The sequence below is a fragment of the Solea senegalensis genome, linkage group LG13 (assembly GCF_019176455.1).
Source record: "Solea senegalensis isolate Sse05_10M linkage group LG13, IFAPA_SoseM_1, whole genome shotgun sequence".
In the NCBI taxonomy this organism is placed as follows: domain Eukaryota; kingdom Metazoa; phylum Chordata; class Actinopteri; order Pleuronectiformes; family Soleidae; genus Solea; species Solea senegalensis.
In genome coordinates, this window is record NC_058033.1 from 6,652,302 (window position 1) to 6,675,425 (window position 23,124).

The 23,124-nt window shown below is 39.9% G+C and overlaps 3 protein-coding genes across 5 annotated transcripts in view; 2 read left to right on the top strand and 1 right to left on the bottom strand.

The window, feature by feature from the left end:
• Positions 1-7,788: 7,788 nt before the first annotated feature.
• On the top strand, positions 7,789-13,545 carry cldn2 (claudin 2). Of its 3 annotated transcripts, none has more exons than XM_044041454.1 (3): positions 7,789-8,012; positions 10,141-10,434; positions 11,944-13,545. In XM_044041454.1, exon 3 carries the CDS (start codon positions 11,952-11,954, stop codon positions 12,771-12,773), a length of 822 nt encoding a protein of 273 aa, XP_043897389.1. In that variant the 5' UTR covers positions 7,789-8,012; positions 10,141-10,434; positions 11,944-11,951; the 3' UTR covers positions 12,774-13,545. The 3 variants fall into 3 exon arrangements, with proteins under 3 accessions (XP_043897389.1, XP_043897388.1, XP_043897390.1); XM_044041453.1 differs by having other exon boundaries at positions 10,141-10,425; XM_044041455.1 differs by lacking the exon at positions 7,789-8,012 and having other exon boundaries at positions 9,534-10,434.
• A 2,353-nt stretch (positions 13,546-15,898) lies between these two features.
• rbm41 (RNA binding motif protein 41) lies at positions 15,899-20,580 on the bottom strand. Its single transcript, XM_044041248.1, has 7 exons — positions 20,360-20,580; positions 19,235-19,351; positions 18,942-19,143; positions 18,106-18,310; positions 16,419-16,834; positions 16,160-16,307; positions 15,899-16,039 (listed from the first exon to the last, which is right to left on the bottom strand). Exons 1-7 carry the CDS (start codon positions 20,365-20,367, stop codon positions 15,918-15,920), a joined length of 1,218 nt encoding a protein of 405 aa, XP_043897183.1. The 5' UTR covers positions 20,368-20,580; the 3' UTR covers positions 15,899-15,917.
• A 1,849-nt stretch (positions 20,581-22,429) lies between these two features.
• klf8 (Kruppel-like factor 8) overlaps positions 22,430-23,124 on the top strand; it is a 61,871-nt gene continuing 61,176 nt past the window's right edge. The window contains exon 1 of the mRNA XM_044041581.1: positions 22,430-22,530. Coding sequence (XP_043897516.1) covers positions 22,495-22,530 — 36 coding nt within the window. The 5' untranslated portion in view covers positions 22,430-22,494. The remainder of the gene's footprint in view (positions 22,531-23,124) is intronic.

Genomic DNA, 23,124 nt, shown 5'->3' on the forward strand with positions numbered 1-23,124 from the left:
TGGTCAACAGTCCAGGGAGTGAACCCCGGTCATTTTTTTTTGTCTTTTTATGGCTTTTTTTGGCCAAAAAATGTGAAATAAAATGTTATAACCCCCTGCTGTCATCTGTGCGGGGGGCCGGGGGAGCACAGCCCAGCCCCAGCCCCCCACCACCACAATGGCAGTGAGAGCGCGCAGTTTGGCCCCGGCGCCGGGGCCAAGTGTTCGGAGCGTGCTGGATTTGAACCAGCCACAGCCGGACTGGCACAACCTTGCGGTTGCGAACCAACCCACCACACCACGAACCCTTCTGCGATTTGGGACGGAGCTCCGGGCATTTTTGAGTCTTCACTTTGGCTGTGGAACCTTAAACCTTGACGTATAAAGGAATAGAACCGTCAATGTCAGAACTGAAAGGCTGCGCTCTAACCAGCTGAGCTAACTGTCCACTCTCTTCCTCACGTTTTCTCACACCTATTCACTCTCTGTGTTGAATATTGGGCTTAAAAAGTTGCTTCCTGTAAGATTTGAACCTCTGACCTCAGGAATTCCAGTCTTTGCGTGAACCACATGAGCTATTTGTCCTCGCACACTTGTTCTTTCACGTTGGACGACTTTCAACAACAGATGAGCATAAACATGACTTCAAAAAAAACCTCCGACTGATGAAGTATTTAAGGATACATGTCCTCCACAATGGGCCAAACACTTGGTGTAGTGGTTAGTGCTCTTGCCTTTGAAACAAGAAGACATGGGTTCGAGACCCATTGGGAACAAGTGTCTTTGTGGAGTTTTTCATGTTCTCCCCCTGTGTGTTTCTCCAGGTTCTCTGGCTTCCTCCCACAGTCCATTAATCATCTATCGCTTTGTCCTCCACTGGAGGGTGGACTGGGGTCCTGTGCCAAGCTCAGCTGTCATAGGGTGATAGGCGGGGTTCACTCTGGACTGTTCCCCAGTCCATTCAAAACATGCAAGACAGTGATGAGGTAAATGTCCACTGAAACAGTCACTTGATGTAAGATTCGAACCCATGACCATAGGAACGCCAGTCCAAGTCTGAACCTTGTGAGCTATTTGTCTTTGCACACTTTTTCACACAATTTGGAAGTTTTTCAATAAGAGAACCCATGACTTCAAAAAAAGCTAAGACTGATGAAATATTTAAGAACGTCCGTCCCTCTTCATGGGCAACATGGTTGGTCTAGTGGTTAGTGCTCTCGCCTTTGAAACAAGAAGACATGGGTTCGAGACCCATTTGGAACAAGTGTCTTTGTGGAGTTTTTCATGTTCTCCCCGTGTGTGTGTGGCTTTTCTCTGGGTTCTCTGGCTTCCACCCACAGTCCATTAATCATCTATCGCTTTGTCCTCCACTGGAGGGTGGAGTGGGGTCCTGTGCCAAGCTCAGCTGTCATAGGGTGATAGGCGTGGTTCACTCTGGACTGTTCCCCAGTCCATTCAAAACATGCAGGACAGTGATGAGGTAAATGTCCACTGAAAGAGTCACTTGATGTAAGATTCGAACCCCTGACCATAGGAACGCCAGTCCATGTCTGAACCATGTGAGCTATTTGTCTTTGCGTAATTTTTCGCACAATTTGGAAGTCTTTCAATAATAGTACCCATGACTTCAAAAAAAGGTAAGACTAATGAAATATTTAAGAACGTCCATCCCTCATCAAGGGCAACATGGTTGGTCTAGTGGTTAGTGCTCTTGCCTTTGAAACAAGAAGACCTGGGTTCGAGACCCATTAGGAAGAAGTGTCTTTCTGGAGTTTTTCATGTTCTCCCTGTGTGCGTGGCTTTTCTCCAGGTTCTCTGGCTTCCTTCCACGGTCCATTAATGATCTATCGCTTTGTCCTCCACTGGAGGGTGGAGTGGGGTCCTGTGCCAAGCTCAGCTGTCATAGGGTGATAGGCAGGGTTCACTCTGGACTGTTGCCCAGTCCATTCAAAACATGCAAGACAGTGATGAGGTAAATGTCCACTGAAACAGTCACTTGATGTAAGATTCGAACCCCTTAGCATAGGAACGCCAGTCCATGTCTGAACCATGTGAGCTATTTGTCTTTGCATGACTTTTCACACAATTTGGAAGTCTTTCAATAATAGAACCCATGACTTCAAAAAAAGGTCAGACTGATGAAATATTTAAGAACGTCTGTTCCCAAACATGGCCAACATGGTTGGTGTAGTGGTTAGTGCTCTTGACTTTGAAACAAGACGACCTGGGTTCGAGACCCAGTTTAAACAAGTGTCTTTCTGGAGTTTTTCATGTGACGGTCAAAGGTTCATTGTCTCTAAAATTCCATCCACAAAGATTCTTGTTCTAAGAGGGTCTCGAACCCAGGTCTTCTTGTTTCAAAGACAAGAGCACTAACCACTACACCAACCATGTTGTGTATGTTCGGGAACAGACGTTCTTAAATATTTCATCAGTCTTAGCTTCTTTTGAAGTCATGGGTTCTATTATTGAAAGACTTCCAAATTGTGCTAAGAAGGATGCAAAGACAAATAGCTCACATGGTTCAGACATGGACTGGTGTTCCTATGGTGAGGGGTTCGAATCTTACATCAATTGACTGTTTCAGTGGACATTTACCTCACCACTGTCTTGCATGTTTTGAATGGACTGGGGAACAGTACAGAGTGAACCCCGCCTATCACCCTATGACAACTAAGCTTGGCACAGGACCCCACTCCTCCCTCCAGTGGAGGACAAAGCGATAGATGATTAATGGACTGTGGGAGGAAGCCAGAGAACCTGGAGAAACACACAGGGGGAGAACATGAAAAACTCCAGAAAGACACTTGTTCCAAATGGGTCTCGAACCCATGTCTTCTTGTTTCAAAGGCAAGAGCACTAACCACTACACCAAGTGTTTGGCCCATTGTGGAGGACATGTATCCTTAAATACTTCATCAGTCGGAGGTTTTTTTTGAAGTCATGTTTGTGCTCATCTGTTGTTGAAAGTCGTCCAACGTGAAAGAACAAGTGTGTGAGGACAAATAGCTCATGTGGTTCATGCAAAGACTGGAGTTCCTGAGGTCAGAGGTTCAAATCTTACAGGAAGCAACTTTCTAAGCCCAATATTCAACACAGAGAGTGAATAGGTGTGAGAAAACCTGAGGAAAAGAGTGGACAGTTAGCTCAGCTGGTTAGAGAGCAGCCTTTCAGTCCTGACATTGATGGTTCAATTCCTTTATATGTAAGGTTTAAGGTTCCACAGCCAAAGTGAAGACTCAAAAACGCCCGGAGCTCCTTCCCAAATCGCAGAAGGGTTCGTGGCGTGGTGGGTTGGTTCGCAACCGCAAGGTTGTGCCAGTCCGGCTGTGGCTGGTTCAAATCCAGCATGCTCCGAACACTTGGCCCCGGCGCCGGGGCCAAACTGCGCGCTCTCACTGCCATTGTAGTAGTGGGGGGCTGGGGCTGGGCTGTGCTCCCCCGGCCCCCCGCACAGATGACAGCAGGGGGTTATACCATTTTATTTCACATTTTCAAAAGCCATAAAAAGACAAAAAAAAAATGACAGGGGTTCCCTCCCTGGACTGTTGACCACACAGTTGGGTCCAGGTGTCCAGTAACTGCTGCTTAAATATGATGAGCACATGAATGAGACTTCTGTGGGTTTAATGTGTTCACATCATTTTTACATTGTTAACAAGTGAAAACTGTGGACGAGTCAAAGTGGCAACATTCAATCAATAAATACACCATTAAATAATGACTCAAATGTGTCTCACATTCATTCATTCACATTGGAATTAAATACACAAATGTCTCATTATTAAATGTGTCATTCATTCATTCAAATACCAAATTCATTTGATGTAAAAAAACATACCTAACTTCTTCACTATTTAATGAATTATTTCATTTATGACACATTTCTGTATTGAATTCTAATGTGAATGAATGAATGTGAGACACATGTGAGTCATTATTTAATGGTGTATATATTGATTGAATGTTTTCACTTTGACTCGTCCACAGTTTTCACTTGTTAACAATGTAAAAATGATGTGAACACATTTAACAGAGGCTCTGTTGACAAGTGCTGTTAATGTCCGCGTGAGGTGATGAAATCACAGGTGAAAGAGTGATGGTTTGCTCCAGAAAATGTCGACAAGGGTATATTTTTTTAAACGTGGAAATGACAAAAAAAAATTATTGAGTTTGAATGATTTCTTTGTTTTTATGGAGCAAAAAAATAGAAAATGTCGACATTTAAGAAGCTGGAAAATCACAAATCTTGATTTAATTTCAAAAAAACAAAAGAAGTTGTGAGTTTCCACCTGACATGGAATTGTGTTGGGATGCTCAATATTATCGCTATGGGCAGATATCAGCTTCGAAAGTATTATGGGATATGGGTAAACACGGCGAGATCTGTCGATAATGACTAATGACGACAGTTGACCGGAAAAGCTTCGACCTCCTTGACTTGTATGCTAGTGCCCCCTACAGCTATTTGTTTTTCTGCCTATTCTGACGGGAAAGCGGCAACAAAACTGCGTCGATACAATAGTGCGGCTTTTCCAGCTAATGTTGTTGCGGTTGCTATGGTTGCACGCAGGATGTAACGCTGTTAGAGTGAATTATTAGTCGAAAAACTACTACAGTGAAATATAGCGTATTCTTTTTTTTAAACTGATGTTACAAATAAACGTCATTAAAAATTAACTAAATAAATGAACATTTCCGTCCACTAGATGGTGCCAAGAGCTCACTTTCAGTAGCGCTGTTACCTCAGTATATCGCAAATATCGTGATAAATCGCATCATGGTGTCTCTGATGATTATTTTTAAAAATATAAAAAAGTAGAGATGCAAAGATTACTGCATTATTAAACCATTTCTAAATGAATTGTCAAATACTTTAATAATAGATGAATTGTTTTTTTTATTACAAATTTTGAACATTTTCCTGTTTCTTTGTTCCATTTAACAAAGAAAGAATTCAAACTGAATAATTTTTGGTTTGTGGATTAAAAAAAAGACATTTGAGAATCATTATTTCCAGGTTTCCAAGAGAAATGAAAGGTGAGTGTTTGCTGTGGAGCAGTGACGTTGCATTAGCATTAGCAGGTGTAATCTGAACACCTGTGATGGGATCCCTCAGGTCGGATGTTAACAGCAGGTGTGAACATAGCGTCAACAGAACATCTAATGCATGTGTGGATCATTTTTAAGCAGCAGTTACCACACACCTGTCCCCGCTGCTCCTCGTCCTCGTCCTCCTCCAGCTCCTCCTGGTCCTGGCTCCCGGTCCTGGCTCCTGGTCTGGCAGCTCAGCCCTGCTCCAAACAAAGCTGTAGATCAGTTACAAAGACTTTTAAAATCCTGAAAACATTTGTAAAATCTCAATATTAACAGAGGATAACAGAGGATTCTGATGTATTTAGTGACAGCGCTGCAGAAAGCCTCTTTTTACTCTTCACTGGAAAGTCATGGCTTGTTTTTTTTTTTCTTATTGCCCTAAATTCTGATGATAATGACCTCATTCAACCACACTTGAAAACTCATGAACTGTGCCTTTAACGGCAGCTGTTTGCAGGTTTTCAGTCAGAGGACATGATGAGACAAAGCAGTGTCCACTTTAAAGTGTTCAAATGTGCTCACTGCAGTAAATGAGTGAAGAAATGTGAGGAAAACACATGAAAACCTTTTTATTGTCAACTATATATTGATCCATATCAACACGGACACGTTTATTTTGAAATTCTACTAAACCACTGCTTCTGAACAGCTTTTTTTTTTTTACTTAACCTGCCCCCTACTGGTCAGACTAGATACTGATTCTTAACAGTTTTAATGGTATATTGACATTTTTGTTGACATACTATATTTGGACATTGTTTGACATTTTATAATTGGACAGTTTACTAAATAATAAACATGTTTTTATTACGACATATGAGGACCCTTTTAGACAGTTCATATGTTAACTTTTTGTTATACTAGGAAACTTTTTGACAGTTTATATTTTGACAGTACTATATAATGACATATTTGACACTAAGTCACTTTTTGAAAACACATGGTTCGACGGTGATCGTGTGTTTGCTGTGCAGTGACGTCACATTAGCAATAACCTGACCCCTACTGGCCAGACTATATACTCATTCTGAATAATCTTAATGGTCTATTGACATTTTTGTTGCGGACATTCTTAAGACATTTTGGACAGTTTTTTGATGACATGTGTGGACAATTTATATTTGAACGTTTTTGATGACATACTATACTAGGAAAGTTCATATTTGGACAGCTTTGACGACATACTATCGCATTGACCACACACGTGTGTTTACTGTGGACTCCACATTGTGGAGCATTGACATCACATTAGCAGTAGCAGGTGTGATCGGATCGCTCAGGTCGGATGATAACAGCAGTTGTGAACACAGAGTCTAAGAAATGTGTGGGTCATTTTAGACAGCAGTTACCACACGTTGGACAACACATGGACAACATGTTTACCCGCGTTGCTCCTCGTCTTCTTCCCGTTCCTGTCTCCGCGTAGAAGAAGCACCGTCTCCGACAAAGGAAGTGGAACATTCCAAACAGATTGACACAGAGGGGAGGAGTGGAATGTACCAAGTCACGCAAAGTACACAAAGGCTTTTAAATCAGTGTGTCTCTGTGCAGGAGCAGCTCCACCTGTAATTAGTCAACGTTCATGTCGTTGAACAAATAAAAATAAAATAGCAGCTGAAATTGTTGTTATTTAAAAACATAGAAAAACAACTATAACAGAGGGTGTGACTCCACCCATCGCCCTATTTCAGCTAAGATTGGCACAGCAGCCCCCTGCGACCCTCCAGTGGAGGATAAAGCGGTAGATGATGGATAGATTTGTGAAAAGGAATTGAATACAAGAAGCCAGTGGAGTTGAACTTGAGACCATGATGTCTCTGCACATGGGGTACTGGTTTTACCCACTGAGCTATAGATGAACAGGATCGATGATGGTTTAAAATATTAAAAACAAGAAAAATATGTATTTTTTTAATATAATTTATAATATTTGAATAGCTTTTTAATTTTCATTCATGAGCACATTTTGGTGCTCTAGGTGAGTATTTTATGAAATGTGACATTGTAAAAAAAATATAAAATGCTTCTGTTGCAATAATCAAACCAAAAATAATCCAGTTTGCATGAAATATATTGAAAATAATTCATTTATTGAGTTTTTTAGACCATAAAATAAAAAGGTAAACAAAAAATACTCACACTAACACACCTATGAACAAAAATGTCCTCATTGTAACCCATTCAAATCATTGTTTCTGATGCATCGTGACAAAAAAATTGGCAATTTAAGGGTTAAATTTAAAAAAACAAAATCATAAATATTTGATATGTATGGAAATAAATGATGTTGGTTTAAAACATTAAATTAAAAAAAGTGACATTAAGTGACACGTATCTGCTGCAAATTATGTCCCACTGTCAAATCCTTTCCTTATTTGTTTATAATTGTTTATAATCTAAGATTCTGATGTTTTAATTTCACTTTCTGCACCATTAAATGAAACTATTCATAAGTGCCTGTTTGATTTCTCTTCCAAACAAAGTCAAAGTGGGCACTGCACACACTGGTGTCCTCTGGAAACAGAACCACTGGACAGTTACGGGATAAAGAGACAGTCATGCAGATGTTTCTTTGCATTTATAGATGATTAAATCCAGAGAAACCAGGGTGGTAACAGCAGCGTGTTCAGAGCGACCTGAGCTGCCACATTAACATGCAGCATGTTTCCCACAATAATGGCCCTCTGTGTTTTTATAATAATGGCTCAGTGTTTCCGTGAATGCCCTTTCATTCTGTTTCATAACGGGGAAGTGACTGGATTACACCGTAATCCCATTATTATGCTGCTGCTGCTGCCATGTGAGGGGCTGGTTACAGGGATTAGAGAGCAGAGATTTAGGACTTTCAACTTTAGGATCCAGATCTGCAGGAACAAAAATGGGTTAAAAGTGAAAATGGGATCTTCATGTGTCGTCAGAAGCCAAATATTGACATGGTAAGTGTTATTTTATGTTTTTGATTTCATCCCCAGCACCAGATTGATGGATGACAAAGCAGCCGCCAAGTTTGGTGTCACTTTAAATAAACTGTAAATTCTCTGTATATTGTGACAGTGCATATAGAGTCTGGAAGGTGCCATTGAAATTTTTATTTTTCATATTTACATAGTTTTTTATATGAAAAAGAGAATAAATACAGTTTAAAAGTATAAAAATTATAGATGAAAAGGCAAATTAACAATTTAATGACTTAAAACTCTAGTAAATTATATATTAGACTAAATATTTACTGTTTTTTCTCACTTTTTGTTTCAAAATGAGGGATTCTCATGGGATTTGACCATGTTTTTATTTTATTTCATGAACTGAAAGTGAAAAATTGTATATATGAAAATGGATATATGTCTATTTAAGCACTGATAGCACATCTATCTAATCTATCAATTCTTGGTATATTTTGTATATTTGAGTTGGTATAGAGTCTGCAGCATGTAACTGGAAATTATAATTTTCTCATATTTACTTTGTTTATGTATGAAAAAGTGAATACAATACAGCATAAAAGTATGAAAATTGTTAACAAAAAAGGCAAATGAACAAATGAATGACCTACAACTGTACTTTTTTCTCACTCTAACTCTTGATTTAATTTCTACATGAGGAATTCACACCATAGCAAGCAGTGGCTGAGTTTTTCTGTCGCGTTGAATAAGTCATAAATTCTCAGTATTTTGTTGCAAACTGCAAATAAGTAGGTATAGAGTAATTAAAAACAACTATTTGTGGTATTTATGTTGTTTATGCATGAAAAAGTGAATACAATACAGAATAAATGTAGCAAATTGTAAATGAAAAAGGCAAATTAACAATTAATAACCTAAAACTGTGTCTTCTCACTCAAACTCTTTATGTAGTTGTACAATGATGAGTTTTCAGGTTAAATATGGTATTTGACCTACATCAGCACTTTTTTGACCATGTTTTTATACCAGAATTTGAAAGTCTGTCAGAGTGCAAATCGAGTCTGGAAGACGCCCCAGAAAAGTTTATCTTGTTGGATTTTATATTGTTTTTATATGACAAAAAGAATAAAACACATCACTGCTTTTGCTGACTACACAATCATAAAAATGTTATATTTGACTCATCATTACACTTTTTGATCTTGTTTTTATTATATTTTAGGAATTAAAGTGCAAGTGCACAAATTAAAATAATAGAGAAAAATAATATGTGTAAACGCATTGAAATAAACTTGGTTTGAATAGCATTTTTCATCTTTTGGCTAAAATGATATACTATTTATCATTAAGTAGAGTCATACATAAGAAAGAAAAATAAATAAAATGAAAACCTTTTCAATTAATTTTGATATTTTCTTTTAAAAAATTTAATAAAGATGTCAAAAAAAGTGGTTGGGATTGGACAAAAGTATTTTATGAGCCACACGGTGGGAAAAGTCTACAGAACAGAACATGAAATGTTCTTTTTAATGAGTAAAATATGTAAATTAAAAGAAAATTTAAACATTCTCTTGGAAACACTTCCACCATTTCTTCGCCCTCTTGCTTCAGGGCGTCGTATTTCACTGATTTTAATTAAAATAAAATACAGAAAAGGCTTTATAGGAGCTGGGTTTTCTGGGGAATGGGGGATTTCTGCAGACACATAAAAGGATTACTGAGCTCTTTTCCCAATCTAGAATTAGCATGTATGTGAACATGAAAATATTTTGCTTAATGAAACAGGGTTTTTTTGGGTTGTTTTTCGGGGAGCGAGCTGAAGTGCCAAAGGTCTAGTTTGTTTGTTTTTGGTTTGGGGGAAAAAAAAGGAGGGAATGATTAACCTGGATGACAGTGAGGATGTGTCAGTATCAGTGCATGTGCAAATGACAGGAGGTGAAGGTCTGGATGAGGGACAGAACACACAGCAGAACATCTGAGACAGACAGAGACGAGCGTCGGTGTCCGGGGAGACGACTGTTGTCCCCGCATTATTGTTGTTGTGTCGAGGTTAAAACGACCCCGTGCAACAGGCGGCGCACGCTCGACACAAAGGACTGTATTTCTTCTCGAGTAGCATATGCTCTGACTGTTGTTTTGGATTCATTTGGTCCTAATGCAGCCAGAAGAGAAGGAGCCATTTAAAAGCAGCAGCAGAGGCAGCAGCAGCAGGAGGAGGAAAACACGAGCTGAGGCGATGTCAAGGTGCGAGGAGAGAATCTGACTTCTATACGACAAGAAACGGGAAGAAAAAGTGTGTTTTTCTTCAGCCGACTGTGGGAGCTTCTGAAGCGGCTTCTTCACTGAGACCAGCGGTGAATACAAACTATTCAGACTCCACTTTTACCTTCATCCTCGTTCTCCTCATCTGCTGCAGCTCCTGCACGACAGTCTGCAGCAGACTCAGGTAACGCATGTAAGTGTACGTGTGGGGGTTTCTCTCCGATGGAATGCACAAATTAACCCGAATTCGTGGAACAATCTGAGAATTTTAATTGCAAGAAGTCACAAAAAGATTAATGACAAGCTGAAACAAACCAGAGATGGGATTTGAAATGCTCTTTACAACATTTATGCACAGTTATTGTTATTTTCCGGGAGGTTATTGCAGTCTGGTGTTCTACAGGGACTGAGTTGAGATTTATTTGTGTTGCGTGTGTTTTTGTGAACTTTGCCCCAGAGATTAAGTAAGTTTAATTCTCTCCTTGAATTTGAGGCAATATAATAATAATAATATTATAATAATAACAATAGTGTTATTACAATTTCTTATTTTATTTACATGATCTTTCTGTGTCATACACTCATACTGAAAAGACTGGAAAACTAATGGTGCTTTTCCACTACATAGTGCCGCCTCGCCTCGATGCGGTTTAGTTGGTTTTCCATGATTTCATAGTTCACCCTCAATGTGGGCGGAGTCATCACAGCGCAGCTGCATGCCCCTAAAATACTGCCCCTACTTTGTATTATACACGACACAAACACACCTAATAGTGACTTAAAAAGTAAAGCAGTTGTTTTTGGTGTAATTGAATCATTAGAATCAGTCGACAGAATGGTTCAGTACTTCCTGCATGACCGGAGCACAGACTCCGTCTGACACAGTCACTGAACTGAAATAGCACTGAACGGGCTCACGATCAGACATTTCCTTGCTTAAATGTTGGAGATTAACGCACCGTTTCATTGATTTTTAAGTCTTTTTATCTGATCTACAGTTCAGCATCTTTCGCTTTGATTCTTGTATCGGATGTCGCACTCATGACTCTTTGGTGACGACACTCTCTGACCAATTAGTGGCCGGCAGTCTGTTGATGTCACATTTTAGTATCAGCTCAGCTCGCTTGGAACCTTGCCTGATCAGGTTCTAAAAAAACCCCACCAGGTAGTATCACTGTTGGGAAAGCAAAATAACCGTGCCGTGGCAAGTCGAGTCATGCGAGTGGAAAAGTGCCATAACTGAGTTAAAGTTCAGTTAAAGTTAACATTCATTCATCTTCTCCTGCTTAATCCTCCACATGAGGGTCGCGTCTGCTTATTTGGTTAAATTAGCCTGCTGGGCAATTAGAAAAGCCAGACCTAAAACTAGCTAACCTAGTTCAAGTTGGCTAAACTGAAGCTACAACTATTGAGTCATATGTAGTAAAAGTTACATGGAGTTCATAATATCTATAGACTGTTGTTGTGAGGCTAATTACATGTTGGTTAAAATGAAAGTGAGAAAAGTATCAGATATTTTTCTCATATTATGACATGGATGGTGAAGTGAAAACCACAGAAACTGCTAACCCTTCCTGGAAAACGTCAAATTTTACATTTATTTTGTTTAAACCATTGGTTTAAGTCTGTTGCAGAGCCTGATTTTAATGCTATTGTGGTTTATTTTATCTTATGTTTTCTTCGTGGGTGTCCTCCAACACAGTCGTTGCCATGGCGTCAACAGCTCTGGAGCTGATGGGCTTCTTCCTGGGCCTGATTGGGATGCTGGGAACACTGGTGGCCACCGTGCTACCGTACTGGCAGATTTCCGCCCACATCGGCTCCAACATTGTCACAGCCGTGGCGAATATGAGGGGCCTGTGGATGGAGTGTGTCTACCAGAGCACGGGAGCTTTTCAGTGTGAGACCTACAACTCCATGCTGGCCCTGCCCTCTGACCTTCAGGCATCTCGTGCCCTCATGGTCATCTCCTTGGTGCTGTCTATCCTTGCCATCGCCATGGCAGCTCTGGGAATGCAGTGCACTCTTTGCCTTGAGGGCTCAGGTGCGGCAAAGAGTCGTGTGGCTGGAGCCGGCGGGGGATTATTCCTCTTTGCCGGCTTTCTGGCGCTCATACCTGTGGCGTGGACCACACACGAGGTGGTCCAGACCTTCTACAGACCAAATGTGCCTTCCAGCATGAAGTTTGAGCTTGGGGAGTGTCTGTATGTGGGTCTGGCCTCAGCGCTTATCTCAATGCTGGGCGGGGGGATGCTGTGCCTGTCGTGCTGCGAGGAGCAGGACGGCGTCCGCGGTAGACGACACGCCGGAGGGTATCCATACCCAGGAGGAGCCGGAATCTCCGGCACGGGGATAAGGACAACCTCGCAGGTCTACCGCAACCCCACGCTGCAGGTGGGGGGTATAAACGCATCCAGCAGGGGGCAGACTCTGTTACGCACTACTAGTGACGACTCCCATTCCAGTACACATGGAGTCCAGGGAGCCAAGAAGCCAACAGCGTCAGGATATGACATCACAGGCTACGTGTGATGTCACTACCTTTACCGTGTTCACTGACAACTTAAGATCCACTCAATGTATTTATGTATGTTCTGAAATGACCAGACTACATCAACATTTTTTGTATCTTTTCTGAAAAACTATGTTTAAAAAACGTACAGGATGACACAAATGATGCCTTGCACCATTATATTTGTGATGTATTTTTTTCGCATTAAAGTAATAAATGTGTTTTAACGCGTGCACACACGGATGAGTAGAGAATCGTGACACTGATATTTTCATTGTTAATAACATACTTTGTCTAAAACCCTAATAAATTCAAGAACTAGATTGGTCCCACTTTTCCAGTTGGAAATACAACTTGAGGCGTTCCTTCAACTCGGAATTTCACGACTTCCAACGACAATTGGAACGCACCATCAAGACATGAGGAGTTGGAGGCCGTCCACAATTTGAAACCTCAGCTCCACGGGGTGATCTAATGGGAAACTACTTAACTCTTAACTTGGAAATAACGACATGTCAGTACAACTGGAACACAACTTGGTTAACTTGGTTAATTTAACATTTAAAATGAGACAAAAGATGATTCAATTCTATTATTATATTATCATAACAGTGTATGTCAACAAAACCTTCACTGGGAATCTGAAACAAACCTGATGTTTGATCTGAACGCTCAGTTCTCACGATACGCGTCAGGTATCACCTGAAACTCGGTTCGATTAGCACTTATCAGCCCAGAGATTATTAATCCACACGACATGATGCAAAAATGTGTTTCTCTTCTCTCTGTCTTTCTCTGTGTTTGTTTTGTTTTGTATTTTCTTCATTACTTCAGTTGATTTAAACACAAATATGTTTAGTTTTTTACTGTGGAAATAAATGCAAATATTTCTTACATGAATGTGTTGCACATCATAAATTATTATTTTTACATTCTGGTGTCCTTTTAGGTAAAGACAGAAGAAATCAGTTCTATATCGACATTTTGGTTTTTGATTTGGAGATTGTTCTGTATTTTCTAACAAAATTCACATTTTACATCGTGAACATACTATAAGTGTCATGAGAGGAGGTTTTTTTTTAATGTGTATATAAAGACTGTGAGCGTGTCGGGTGATGTTCTGCTGCTGTTTTTTAACAACACACGATGGGAAAGTGATCACAGCCCTGAAGTGAAGGCAAACAAGACCTAAACAAACAGACGATCGATGTATAGTTTGAGTTTGACTCACAGTTGGACCGTGAGACTGAAGTGCAACCCTGACAACTGGGTCAGATAACACACACGTAACACAGCCAAATATTCTTACATTTAGTTCAATTTGAAAACTTGCCTTTTATTATAGACTATTTTACCTTTTCTTGAAAATCAATTTTTGCAGTGCAGTTTAGGTTCATTCAGTAGCAAAGGTAAAATAACAAGTTCATGTAAAAACAAAAGGCTTATTGTAAGTCGCTTTGGATAAAAGCGTCTGCTAAATGACATGTAATGTAATGTAATGCTTATAATTGTTAGGTTTAATCAGTCATCATGTATTTTACGCAGCAAAAATTGGTTTTAAATACAGTAAAATGAGCCTTGTTTCTGGGAAATTGTTCTAATCGCCAGTAGTCACAGATTAGTGATGTGTGTGCAAATAATATATGAAAAAAAAATCTTAAAGTCAGTGAAGTGATTTAAGTCAGTGATTTTAAGTTAACATTTATTCCATAACTGAATTTCTTTCGTTGTGATAAGTCATTTTCTTAATTTTGTCTCTTAAAACATGGAAATGTTGATCAATTTCAGAATATTTTTGCAGTGCACAAGCCTGTAATGATGCCATATATTCAAATATAAACCACTGTCTTTCCTCAGTCTCTGCTCTGCTTCGATTGCTCCAGTAACCTTTGGTCACGTTTGTGACAAGAGCTCAGAGGGGAAACTGGAGTCTGGGTCAGAAAGTATACACAAGTTTGAGTTTGACCGCGAGAGCAGCCGAGATAAGTGGACGAGGGAAAACACAGAGAAAAACTAACACAAGACTCAAAAACACATTCACAGACAATAATTTAAGTAAAATCTACATAGGCTACCTCTTAATTTTGTTGTTATCTAGTATTATGAAACTATATTTTTATTTTGAAAAACAAACAAGCAAGACACAACTTTTTGCCATCTGGTGTAAAAATTATATAAATCATTGCGAAACCTGGATAGGAGGAAACGAAGACAGATTAAACATCTAAGAGCAAATGGTTTCATGTAATAAATAACAATTTGTAATAAAACGGGAAAGATGGATCACTGATGAAGTACAAAAAAGCACAACGATACACGTTTTTAAACAAAAATATGAATTATTTGTAGGCTGAATTTAGCTCAAATTAAAAAAACAAATGTAAACCTGATAAAAAAAACAATTTTGTTTGAAAGAAAATATGAATAATAGTGAAATTTATTGGGATTGTTTGTTTTCATTGAGCTTTAGAAACTGCACAAAGGTCAAGTCTCCTGCTGAAGCAGCATAAAGTGAATGAAGGGCTCCATCTAGTGTGCAAAAGAAGAATTACACTGAACGTGTGCGAGACAAAAATGTTAAAGTGACATACAAATATCAAATTTCAGCCTTGTTTTGTCACATTTTTTGCTCAGCGACTTTACTTAAATTAAAGGGTCTCAGGTTAAACTTCATATTTGAGGCTTATCTGCCTATTATAAAACCATACAACCATACAACAAACCATGAAAAATATGTCTTAATATATCAATTTAAATATAAACCTGAACTATATTAATGTATAAAAATAATCACATGGGCCACGGGTTCATTTTCATTATTGTATGTTCCCTTTAAATCTGCAGTTTAAATGTTTATCCTCCTTAGTTTTAATAGAATTTGATGTAATTTGTGTGTTTCTATTTACATTTTTGTTATTTTAGGTTTTGTTTTATAGTTTAACTAAAGTTCCCTTTTGTGTGACTAATGGATTATTATTATCATATATTATATAATATAAAATTCATTATTGTTATAGTAACAATCTAAAAGTAATACAAACATTGTGGTGTAAAAGAAACGGACAAACGAGTAAGAATTGACAAAAAAAATGCTATTTTTTATTCATAAAAAAATAAATAAACTAAAAATCACATCCATGATCCACAATGTTTGTTTTGTGCATTTATTTTGTCTCCTTCACTTTCTCCTCTTCCTGTCGCTCACGGCCAAACTCCACCACCAGAGGTTTCCCTAGCAACCGGTATCCGTGAATCAACCACAAGGCATTCTGGGCCGTTTCTGTATCTGTCGAAGGGGGAAAATAAATATGTTTAACAATAATAATAACAACAGAGAAGAGAGTGAGAGAGTGAGTGACATCGTAGCAGTTTCCCCGGTCTCACAGGCGGTGGCGCCGTTTCTCACCGGGCAGAGTGACGAAGGCCTGACCCTTCAGTCGTCCGGTCAGCAGACGGTAAACGACTGGGGGCCCGTTCACTGGCTCGAACCTGGAGAAGAGCGCCACAAGCTGGGCCACTGAGGCCTGCGCACTCAGGTTCTTCACGCACAGCACCTGCACAAGGACAACGTTAAATTTGGAAAAGTCTCGAAAAGCCACACCTTTTTGGCAAATTTGAGAGAAGAAAGGCAACGTAGACTCCAGGGGCACGCTGTCGTTCCTCACCTTGGAGGGTTTCCCTGCCTGGTAGTTCCGGAACCTTGGGATGTTCCGTATCGCGTCGTCAGAATCGCGATTTTGCCGGATTTCCTCGTCAGTGATCGTCTCGATCTCCCCTCTGAGCGTGAACGGCTCCTCTGACCCCGCCTTCGCTGCTCCGCGCAGGCTGCCGATTGGCTGATTTATCTCTACTTTGGTTGGAGTGGCCGGCTGTGGCGTGTCCGTGTCACTCGGGGCTGACTGACAATCTGTCGTGTCCTCAGTCCTGTGTGTTGACGTATGTAACGATGATGATGATGGTGTTGCAGGTGTTTCTTCCTGTCGTGACGTTTGCAGTCTCTTCTCACCGAGAACGTCTCTGTACAGATTGTCCAACGGGTTGGAGGACGCTGCCCCCTGCTGGCTGCTCTGATTATCCTCATCTGTGGAGAAGAACATAACTTCCATCCATCAATTTCTTCTACTTTACCTTTTTAAAGCTGCAATAGACACTTTTCTGCCTTCAGTAATATTGTGACACGATTAGTTTTAAATGGATAGGTGGAGAAATGTCATTTTATCAGAGGACACAGGGTTTTATGAGCCACACATGAGCTTGGCCTGCGAGATAGTGAGGTGCTTATGAAACTATAGGCACTTACCTAAAGCATTCAGAAGTCCTGTTCCTTCTGACAAGTGCTTTCCACCTTCTTTTTGTTCAGAATGGTGTTTTGTCGTTTGCCGAAAAACATCTGAGGTTTGCCGCACATTTCTCCGGCCGCCAAGTGCAAAATTTAGCGCTTCTTTATGCTTGAAAATCCGCCGGAAACTACTTGTAAACAGGATGCGACGGAATATGATTGCACATTATTTCCTGCTGGTCTCTTCGCACGGGATTACCATTAGCTGGGGTCATTTTAACCCATGGTAAACCGGTCACCGTTAGCTTTACTGACATCAGCCAGGAAGGATTACTGATATGGAAGATTTAAATAGGGCTTTAAACTTGTCATCTATCGTGGTTTTTCCACATGCATGATACACCGGTGTTCCTCAAAGTTAAAGATGGCAAACTGTGCCCCAAAACACAACATGAATCATGACAAAAGCAAAATTTGTGCACCCTGTAACGACTAATTTACAGCCCCATCTCTAACACCTAATATCTATTTGAATCAGTTAATAGACAAACATTTATTCAAACTTAATTTTATACGTAGCTTCTTCTGACAAAGAAGAATCCCCATCTTGTTCCCCCAGCATCTTGAAGCAAAAATGCAAATTGGTGCCTTTGATTTAAAACATAAACCTTTCTAAATTGAAGTTTAAACCAACTTCATTATGATTTAAAGGTTTCGATTAAATTTAAATGAGTGGAGATTGTAATTTAAAGACTTTAATTATGAACAACACCATTCTACGTCTTCCCTTTATCATGTCTAATCTGCCGTTTGAGTTTTAAAGCTGCTTTAATTAAAGATAATCATTTACTGGAAGCAGCTCGTTTCTCCACTTTGTTTCTTCATAAAAAAAAAATAAAATAAAAAATCATCGGAAAGATCTGCTGTCTCTCACTGGACGATTTTAAATTAACTCTGAAAAACGTGGGAGTCACAAATCTGGTTGTATGTGCTAAGATGTAGATGTTTTTGTCTCATGAGTAGAAATAACACTGTTTTGATGCAACCTGCAGACTCTGTATAACTCTCTGTACCTCGATGGTAAAGCGCGGTGAGGAAACCCAGGCGGTCATTCCCCTGGAACAGCGCTCGTTCGATCTCCATCTCCCGACGTGACAGTGGCTGGCTAGCGGCAAAGCGCTGGGGGCGGGACAGGAGCTCGGCTCTGGCGTCAATCTTGTCTCTGATCACCTGCAGGCGCTGCTGCTTCGCTGCTGGAGCTGCACACACACCATGCGACTGTGTGGACACAACGTCAGGGGTCAAATGTGAGTTTGCTGAGTGAGATTTATGTGATGAGTGACGTGTTTTTAGTTGTGTTTTAGGAGGTTCTGACACCGATACGCCAGAAAAAGCTGTTTTTTTAGCCCCGTAAATCAACACCTCCTTAGGTTGAAGACATCTTCGGAATATGTTCACTACTTTCACTCTCCATTAAACAGCCTTTCCTGATTTGTGTCACAGTGAAAACTCTCACACTCTCCTGCACCAAAGTCCATAGATAAAATCAACAATCTCACATCATGGCACACAGCAGTTATGATCCAGTGTTGCCTCCATCATTCAAGTTCAATCTGGTTATTTTGTTGCTTGTGCTTGTGCTTGTGCAAAATCATCCTTCAGATTCATCTTAGAGAAACAAACTTTCAGGACTTTGGTTCAGGAAAGGTTGCTTAACAGTGAAATAAAGCAGTGAAAATATTCTACAGATATAATAGATTTAAGAACATGTGTATTTTATTCGGCAAGTCTTTTATTAACTGGCTAAAATATGTTTTTCCGTACTGGCAGCCAACCAAATTATCACTTCAAGGAATCAACAGCCATCTTCAGGAGAAAATATAAACCTCCTTTATATTCAGGTTTTTACCTTTTCCCCAGCCTCTGGTGTGTCTCTGCTCCGCCACAGCTGGATCTCTGCCTCAGTGAGGCCCAGCTCCCGCAGGCTGGCCAGCTCCTTCTCCCCGTCCTGCAGGGCCTGGAACTGGGACAAGCTCCTCACGCCAGCCGCCTGATCGCCAAACGGCCGATAGAGTGCTGCCGGGGCGAAGCACTGCTTTTTGGCCACACATCTGAAACACAGCGGTCACTCCAAAGTGAGATTGCAGCCATTTTATTACGACTTGATTTGCATGTGATGAGTGTGTGTATATGGATTCTCACCGCTCGATGTCAACATCAGTGTGAAGCTGCTGCAGCAGGAGGCTGTGCAGCTGCCGCTGACCCTCCGTCTCCTGCTCCTCCAGCAGTGGACCATCCTCGCAGGCCTGTCGGCTCACTCTGACCAATTTAACACAGAGAAACGTCAGGTGTCATACACAGCGGATGCCATAATGTAATATTTAATATAAGAGGGGGAAAAAGGCACGAAACAGTATAACAGCATTCTGTAATTTTTTTAAAACCACAACAGACAAAAGTAAAAAACATGCAAAATTATGTCTTTCATTTGGTCTATACGGTGCCAAAAAAGAAAAAAATTGCCACTAGAATTTTTCAACGTAATTGCTATTTTCTGCCACATAAAGGGTATAAACACTGACAATTATTCAGTTCACAATCACACAAAGCAAAGACACACCAATAGAGACCAATAGCAAGGGAATTACAATCAAATAATCAATAGATTAAGCCATAATATAAGTGGATTAAGTGAATAAGTGATGTGATAATAACCTACTTGTCTAAAGTGAAGAAAGGAAAGGTGGAAATAAAATGATTGAGAGTTATTGAAATGTTTTCATGATATTTGCTGTTTTAAACTCTGCATTCATTTACCTTCAAACCTGTTACAGGTGCAGTAATCTTATAAATAAATTAGATTGTTCAAATGAATGGCTCCTAACCTTCACAGGTATTGATTCTAAGAATTACAGGCTGAGATATTACCGTATTTATTGATATTGTATGACTCAACAGCTCAAAGTTTTCGATCATTTACAGCAAATGGACAACAGACAATCATGCATGTATGTATGTATGTATGACGTTAGATTAATAAATAAGCAAAAAAACGTCTAGTTTGACTTGTTTTGTGACGAAAAACATGACTTAACTCAAACGTAAAGCTAAGCTACAGAGGGCAGCCGCTGTTAGCTTAGCTTCTACAGCTATCTCCATGACAACAGCGATGCCTTACGTAACCCAAGTAAACGATATAGTAAAACTTTCAACTCATATTTTACGACAGATTAAAACGTGTCTCAAAATAAACCCATGTCGTTAACGTATTATATTTCATTTATATCTTTAATAGCGTGTCAACGCACTAGCTTAAGATTTGTTTACCTTCGCATGCTTCCGCTTTGTATTTCCGGTTCCGACAGGAGGGATCATGGGAAATGTCGTTAAGGATATCAGGCATGAGCCACAATGAATGAAGCTCAACCTTTGACGGATGGTTAATTCAGGAGCAAAAACACGATTCACTTACTAAAATAAATAAAAATACCACACACTTTGGTTTTAAAACGTACTGAGAGACAAAATGGAGGCACATGTGTTGTATTTAGTGCAGAAATAGAAGGAAAAATCGATGTTATGTTGTTTTTTGCTATTACATCTAATTTATTCTTATATCTTATTTATTTTCTTTTTTAAATTATAAAATTTCATATTTATTTCAGAAAATTAGAGGTGTGACAGTGTTACAGATGGATAGGTAGTTACAATATACGTATACAATATATTTAATTTAATATGTATAGTATAATATATTTAGTATAGCTTTGGTTTTCTTATTTTAATCGATTGTTTGTGACAATTAAATACTCTTGTTGTCTTTTGAAATATAATGACCCTTACAATGCTTTATTATAAATGAGTGGTTGTTGTCCTTCCCTCATGTATATAAAGCAGGAACATAGAGGTGTGACAGTGTTATGGACATGTAGAAAATATATATATTTTTTCTCTCTTTTTTGCCTTTCTTATGGAATTATTTATATTTTTCTATTCTCTGTGACAAATAATGCTATTTGTTTCTGTCAATCAGAATGTATACACTTTATTATAGCTTTATTAAAAAGGTGTGGTTGTTTATATATTTCATCTTTTGCCTTTCTTCTCTTATTATTTTCACTTCTGTTCTTTGTGACATATAAATAATCTTGTTCTCCTTTGAAAATACGAACTTTAATTATGAATAATTACCACATCTTTATTGTAATTCTTTCCATTATTTGAGACAAATAAATATTCTTTGTTCTCCTTTGATTATGATTATTATTATTAAGTTTATATGTATACGTATATATATATGCATACATACGTGTATTTCTATACATATATATGTATAAACAGCTTTATTACAAAGGTGTGGTTGTTTTCCACCTTCACATTGTTATAGACAGATAATTACAACATACCTCTAAAATGATTTAAAAACAGTAATAATTTTCCTTTTTATTCTCTGTGACATAAATAACCATGTTCTCCTTTGAAATATCATGTAAAATATGAATAATTGCCACATCTTTATTATAAAGGTGTGGTTGTTTACCATCTCCTCTTCCCTCCCTCTTTTATATAAAACAAGACACAGATCATTACAATAATATTATTATTGTTCCTTGTCATTCCCTCCCTTGAAAGATCACGTTAAGTATGAATAATTGCTCCATCTTTACTATAAAGGTGTGGTTGTTTTTCATCTCCTCCTCTTTCTCTCTTCTATATAAAACACATTGCTGCACACTGAGTGTGTGCACTGGTCTAAATCGCTCCCACCCTCCCCACCCAGCCTTAGTGTCCTCAATTAGCCTGCTGGATGACGTCAGTAAGGTGACATGGGTGCCTGCTGTTCTCAGCTGCAGCTGCAGCAGCAGCATGAATGTACGGAGGTGGAATATAAGGAATAATCATGCATGTATGGAGCTACTTCTTCTCCTTCCTCCTCATGCCTGCAGCCAGTGTCGGGCCTCCTCTTCTTCCTCTCCTCCTCTCTTCTTCTTCTCTGCAGGGCTGCGCAGCTCCTGACTGACAGAGAGATGAGGGGTGGGGACGCAGGGTGGGGTCACAAGCAGGGAGAGGCGGAGGAGGAACAGGCAGAGAGAGAGAGCCCAGCCCTTCAATACACGGCAACAACACACTCACACACACACTCACTCACACATATACACACACATATACAGAGAAAGAGACAGACACAGAGAGAGAAGGAGATTCACAGAGACTGAGGCACACACACACACACACACACACACACACACAAGGTTTCTTTATTTCCCTTCGACGCTGCGGACATGAACTGAAAAAAAGAAGATCCTGGAACAGTGACTGTAAAGGTGGGAAACTAGTCCTCCACCCTCCTCCTCCACCTTCTCCTCTCTGTACAGATCCACTGCTGCTGCTGCTCCACCCTCGTGCACCTCCACCTCCTCCACCACTGCTCCTGCTGCTGCTGCACAGCTCCGGCAACCGAGATGCACAACACAAGCACGGAGAGCCGCAACAAGAAAGTAAGTGAAGGAGGGAGGAGAGAGAGAGGTGTACCTGTGTAGGTGCACATAAGCGGAGGGGCTGTGTGTACCTGTGTAGGTGCACATAAGCGGAGGGGCTGTAACTGTCAGCTCAACCTGTGCGCGCGTGCGTGTGCGTGCGTGCGTGTGTGTGTGTGTTTATTTGGAAGAGTTTTGCAACAGCGACCTCACTGCGTTTGTAACATTGACATAAGAAGATCAGACACGGATACAACCTCTCTCCTCCCTCTCTGTCTCTCTCTCTCACACATATATAGTGTGTGTGTGTGTGTGTGTGTGAGGTCGGTTCGGGTTCACTTGTAAATGCTCTGTGATCTTTTTTGAGAGAGAGAGAGAGAGAGAGAGAGAGAGAGAGAGAGAGGGGAAACGGAAGAGGCACAAAAACTGCAGCTTGTAGGACACCATCTTAGCATTTAAAGGGCCAGCGGCCTCTTTTTTCTGTCCCTGTGGCATGGACACACACACATGCACACATGCATGCACACTCACATTAAAACCCTAACCCAGGATCCAGGTTCTGGTCTCCATGAGGACTATAGTGGTCCTGACAAGGTCACCGTTTATGCCAGATAA

Excerpts from the sequence above, each read along its gene's own strand:
- cldn2 (XM_044041454.1), top strand. The coding sequence starts at position 11,952 with ATGGCGTCAACAGCTCTGGAGCTGATGGGCTTCTTCCTGGGCCTGATT.
- rbm41 (XM_044041248.1), bottom strand. Across the intron at positions 18,311-18,941 it reads CACCAGAGGCTGGGGAAAAG|TCGCATGGTGTGTGTGCAGC; the intron begins GTAAAAACCTGA and ends GTGTCCACACAG. Across the intron at positions 16,040-16,159 it reads GGCCTTCGTCACTCTGCCCG|ATACAGAAACGGCCCAGAAT; the intron begins GTGAGAAACGGC and ends CCCCTTCGACAG.